Genomic DNA, 4,873 nt, shown 5'->3' with positions numbered 1-4,873 from the left:
ACTGATTTCAATGGGATTATAATCCTTTACATTCTGCTCTCCAATCTAGAGCGCTTTGTGCAATCCACACCTCCACTGAACAGTGGAAAACCTCCCATTGAGATTATTGGGCTCAGACTTGGACGCGATGACTACAATTCTTGGACCACAATTCACATACCGGTTGTAAGTGTACGATGTGGAAGTAAGTCCCATGTAACTCACTGGAACATGCTGCCACATTCGGTGTTTGTGAAATGGGTGTCACTAGCCTGGAAGGGTCTCACTTTTTCTATTGAAGCAACCTGAAGGCAGGATAATGCATCTATCTACAGTTCACAGCTTGTAGCTGCAACCCTGAGAACCTTTGTTTGATCTGTGGAACTTACTTCCAAGTGACTTTCCTAAGAACCAGGATGAAGATTCTTTTGAGGAATTTACCCCGCCGCCCCCAACCAACGTGTAGAAGCAGATATCAGCATAAGTGTCCTAGGGGCAGGGTAATGCCATACATTCAAGACATACAGAGAACTTTTGGTACAAGACCACAGGTGAAGCTAAGCAGTAGTCTCTCTTCCTCTGCCCCCCCTTTATCTTTAGTTCCTTTCAAAGTGCCTTTTTCTACTAGAAAAATCTGGATCTCTCTCTCTCTCACACACACCCCCCCCCACTTGCCTTGCATTACCTAAATGGTAGGATCTCTATCATTCTCCACATTCAGTCAGTCTCTCTCTCTCTCTCTCTCTCTCTCTCTCTCTCCCCCCCCCCCCCACTCCTCTGCCTTGCATCATTCCAAGGATGATTCCAACTTCTGGAAAGTGGAAGTTGCTTCTCGTCTCCTGTCCTCTTTCTCACGCTTCTCTTAAGATCTACTTAAGAGGCCACTTAGGTCTCCCCTCCCGAAGCTCAATGGTGGCGAAAAGAACAAATTAAACCAGACCTTCCCCTTTAGGTACCAACACATCCATACAAAGAGGAAACCAATGACTATACGGGGTTGCACATTGTCCCACCGCTGGCCAGCACCCAGGGTGGAAAAATGCAAGTCATTTCCCAAGAAGGTATGGAAAAGAGATGCAGTCTGTAAACTAATTTTGTTTTCTTGTTGCAGTGCAAATACACAGGATTTTCTTTCTTAAAAAGCGGGGGGGGGGGCTATTCCTTCCGACAGAACAGTTCCCTACCTCCTGCCTCCATATCAGCTTCCCCTGCAGCTCCGAACTGAAAACAGAGCAGGGAAGCATCCTTCTAGGTGCCTTTGGAGCAGATCCCCAAATTACTTCATGGTAAGAACCCCCCTACTGAAAGAGGCCAACTTTTGTCTACGTTCAAGAAGGATACCCAGCCCCAGCTGGTGCCTCTGCATCCATGGAGATCTTACCTGCCTGTGCCTGGGTGCGAGAGAGAGAGAGAGGGGGGTGGAGGGGGGAGAGAGAGAAAGGTGGAAGGAGAAGAGAGAGAGAGAGAGAGAGAGAGAGAGAGAGAGAGAGAGAGAGAGGTGGAAGGGGGCAGACACGCACTCCTCTCCGCTACACACACATCCACCCCTACTCACTGCATTGCCTGGTTCCTCGCCTGCAAAGGTCAAAACACACCATTCCTTACACACTTTGCAACCGTTTCAAGGAGAGGGAGTTGCGTGCAGCCTCTTGCCTGCCTGCCTGCCTGCCTGTCTTTTTTGTCTGGCCTGGCCTGCTTTTGTTTTCGAGGGGGAGGGGGGAACGATCAGAAGGTCGGAGGAGGAAGGGGCGAGAGGGAGGGGGCCGGGGCCGGGGCCCGCTCCTCCTCCTGGTCCTCCGCGGGCGGCGGAGCGGAGTTCACTGCACAGGAGTCTGTACCCCGTGGTGCGGCGGCGGCGTGTCCCTGCTGGCCCCATACACGTCCTCGGCGCCCGGCAGAGCCCCTCCCGGGGGAGTCATGCGTTTCTCTTTCTGCCTCCTGTTACAAAACCACACGCGGACCACCTCCTTCTCCAGCTGGAGGCTGTCCGCCAGCGAGGTGATCTCCTGGGCGGAGGGCTTGGGGCACTTGAGGAAATGGCTCTCCAGGGCGCCCTTGACGCTCACCTCGATGGAGGTGCGCTTTTTCCGCTTGCGCCCCTGCGCCGCGATCTTGTCTATGCTGGTGGGGCTGCCGGACGACGAGTCCGCCTCCTCCAGCCACTTGTTCAACAAGGGCTTCAACTTGCACATGTTCTTGAAGCTGAGCTGCAGGGCCTCGAACCTGCAGATGGTGGTCTGCGAGAAGACGTTCCCGTACAGGGTGCCCAGCGCCAGCCCCACGTCCGCCTGCGTAAATCCCAGTTTGATCCTGCGCTGCTTGAACTGCTTGGCGAACTGCTCCAGGTCGTCCGAGGTCGGCGTGTCCTCGTCCGAGTGCGCCTCGTGGTGCTGCTGCTGCTGCTGCTGCTGCGGGTGGTGGTGGTGCTGCTGCGGGTGCTGCTGCTGCTGCTGCGGGAGGTGGTCCGGGTGCTGCTGCTGCTGCTGCTGCTGCTCCTCGTGGGCGTCCCGCAGGCCGTGGTGGTGCATCCCCGGCTGTGCCGCGCCCAGCATCCCGTTCACCGTGAAGCCCCCCGGGGGCTGCGCGTACAGCAGCGCGCCCTGCCCGCCGCCCCCGTTGGAGGCCGCCATGCCCGGGGGCAGGTGAGCGGAGCCGCCGGTCCTCCAGGCCACGGCGGCGGCCACGGCGGCGTGGTGGCCGCCGGAGTGGTGCACCAGGTGCGGGGGCCTCCCCTGCTGCTGCTGCTGCTGCTGCTGCTGCAGCTCGTCCCCGCGCCCGCCGGCCTGCACCACCGAGGGCTTGATGTCCTGCTGGCCCAGCGGGCTGGTGGACCAGGGCGAGTCCCCTCCGCCGCCGCCGCCTCCTCCGCCTCCGCCGCCTCCCCCGCCGCCGCCGCCGTGGGACAGCGCCGTGATCCACTGGTGAGCGTGGCTGAGCGGGTGCCCGTTGCTCTGCAGCGCGTAGTCCGCCTGCACCAGCGCCTGGGCGTCCCTGTAGCCGGCGCCGGGCTGCATGCTCCCCGGCGGCTCCGCGTGCACCATGGGCGAGCCGGAGGCGAGCAGGCTGTAGTGGTTAGAGGCTGTGGTCGCCATGACTCTCCGAGCCGGACTGAGGGCTCCGCTTAAAGGAGCCGCGCATTTGACAGCTACTTTTCCGCCCGGGGCTCCTCTCGCCGCGCGCTTCCCCCGCAAGTCCGCCCGGCTGAGCCCACTGCAAAGGCACGCGTCCCCGCTCCTCCCTCCCTCCGGCCCCCATTGGCTCCCCGCGCTTTGATTTACGTGGAGACCTCTAGCAACCGGCGCAGGGGGAGCCTCCCATTGGCCCCGGCCCTGGCGCTGGCACCACGCCCCCCCGCCACAGCCTCCCCCCCTCGGTCTTTGTAATCAAACTCCAAGGAGGGAGAGAAGGAAGTGGGGGTGGGAGGGGGAGAAAGAGGAGGGGGCGCACACACACAAGGGGGCAAGCCAAGGAGAGCCCCCCCTTCTCCCCACTGGGTGGGCGGGCGGGCGGGCAGAGAGGGAGCCAGATGATGCCAACTCCCCTGTTTTGGGGGGAAGAGGGGGGCTCTCCTCTTTCCTTACGCAAACACACACACTATGCCTACACCCTACAAAACCTCCCGTCTCTGTCTATAGGACAAGCAAGCGGCCCTCAGACTGACCATTTCCACACCCAGGCAGGCCAGGAGTTGTGGAAGGGATGCTGCTGCTGCTCTCCTGTTGCTCGCATTGTTCCAAAGCGTGGCTGCCTGCTTTCCAGGCGTAGGACGGCTTCACTCCTCCTTTCCACACAATCTCCACTGCCTCTTCCCCCCCCCACCCCGTACACGCCCAAGCCACCCAGAGGAAGAGAACGGAGGCTCCGTCTCAGTGGGATGCAGACTCGGGAGGGGGCCACAGCAAAGTGGACAGGATGGGGCAGGAGCCAAACCTCGGTTCGCTCTGTCAACCCCTCTCTTCCTTTGGCTGACTGGATGGCTTCCTTGGGCCGATCCCCCCCTCCAACCACCCCCGATCCTCTTCCTCGCACCTATATCACGGCTTCCAGCATCTCCCACGGACCGTTTTGCAGCCAGGCAACTTCCTGCGCTACTTTTGCGGCACCAACTTCGTAGGCACGCACACTCTCAGACCGCAGCCAGTCGGCGCGATCCGGAGAGGACCCGCAGCCCGAGCCCCTAGGTGTGTTTACTCGGAAGTAAGCCCCGCTGAGTTCAGTGGGACCTGCTCCCAAGTAAGTGTGCAGCATCGAGCGTCGTTGCAAGCCTAGGTGCGGAGAGGCTGCCTGGCTTGTCCGTGTCCCCTTCCCCCGCCTCTCCGTGCGTCTTGGCACCAGTCATCCGAGAGAGCCCTGCTGCTCCTTTTCCACAATGATAGGATAAGAAAGATGATAGCAGGGGGACGGCGGCGGGGGGGGGGGGGAGATACTGCTGCTCCCTCGGGAGAGCCTCTCTCGCAAGTCCCCAAACTGCTGTTCCAGCAGCAGGTGCTGCCTGAGAACAAAACCAGGATTCCCTAAGAATTTCAGGCCCAACACCTGGTCAAGCTAAGCGGCACTGTTCGCAGAAGTTCTCCCTCCCTCAGGACCATCAGTGTGTTTACAGAGTCCGTCCTTCCTTCCTTCCTTCCTTCCTTCTTTCCTTCACACTACCGAGCGCTTAAGAACAGACAAGAGACATCCGATCCCAGTTAAGCCCAAACTTTTGAAGTCCTCCAGATGTCTGCCTTAAGACCCCATGCGACCACGTTGACTGACCGGCGGACCACTCAAACTAAAGATTCCCAAAAACCTCCTCGCATGTTCTGGTAAGTTCTGTGGGGGCAGAGCAGAGCCATTGTGCCTCTGAAGACCGCTCCACGCTGCTCTCAGGCTATCCAGGGACAATCCCTGGACT

The 4,873-nt window shown here is 59.5% G+C and overlaps 1 protein-coding gene across 1 annotated transcript; it reads right to left on the bottom strand.

Moving 5' to 3' along the window:
* Positions 1–1,796: 1,796 nt before the first annotated feature.
* Positions 1,797–3,134, bottom strand: POU3F2 (POU class 3 homeobox 2). The gene has a single exon (XM_066610123.1). The coding sequence runs from the start codon at positions 3,069–3,071 to the stop codon at positions 1,797–1,799; it is 1,275 nt and encodes a 424-aa protein (XP_066466220.1). The 5' UTR covers positions 3,072–3,134.
* Between the last annotated feature and the right edge of the window lie 1,739 nt (positions 3,135–4,873).

This window comes from Tiliqua scincoides, chromosome 1, assembly GCF_035046505.1.
Source record: "Tiliqua scincoides isolate rTilSci1 chromosome 1, rTilSci1.hap2, whole genome shotgun sequence".
NCBI lineage: Eukaryota > Metazoa > Chordata > Lepidosauria > Squamata > Scincidae > Tiliqua > Tiliqua scincoides.
The sequence above is the reverse complement of the archived record's forward strand: the minus strand, read 5'-3'. Positions and strand labels throughout refer to the sequence as shown.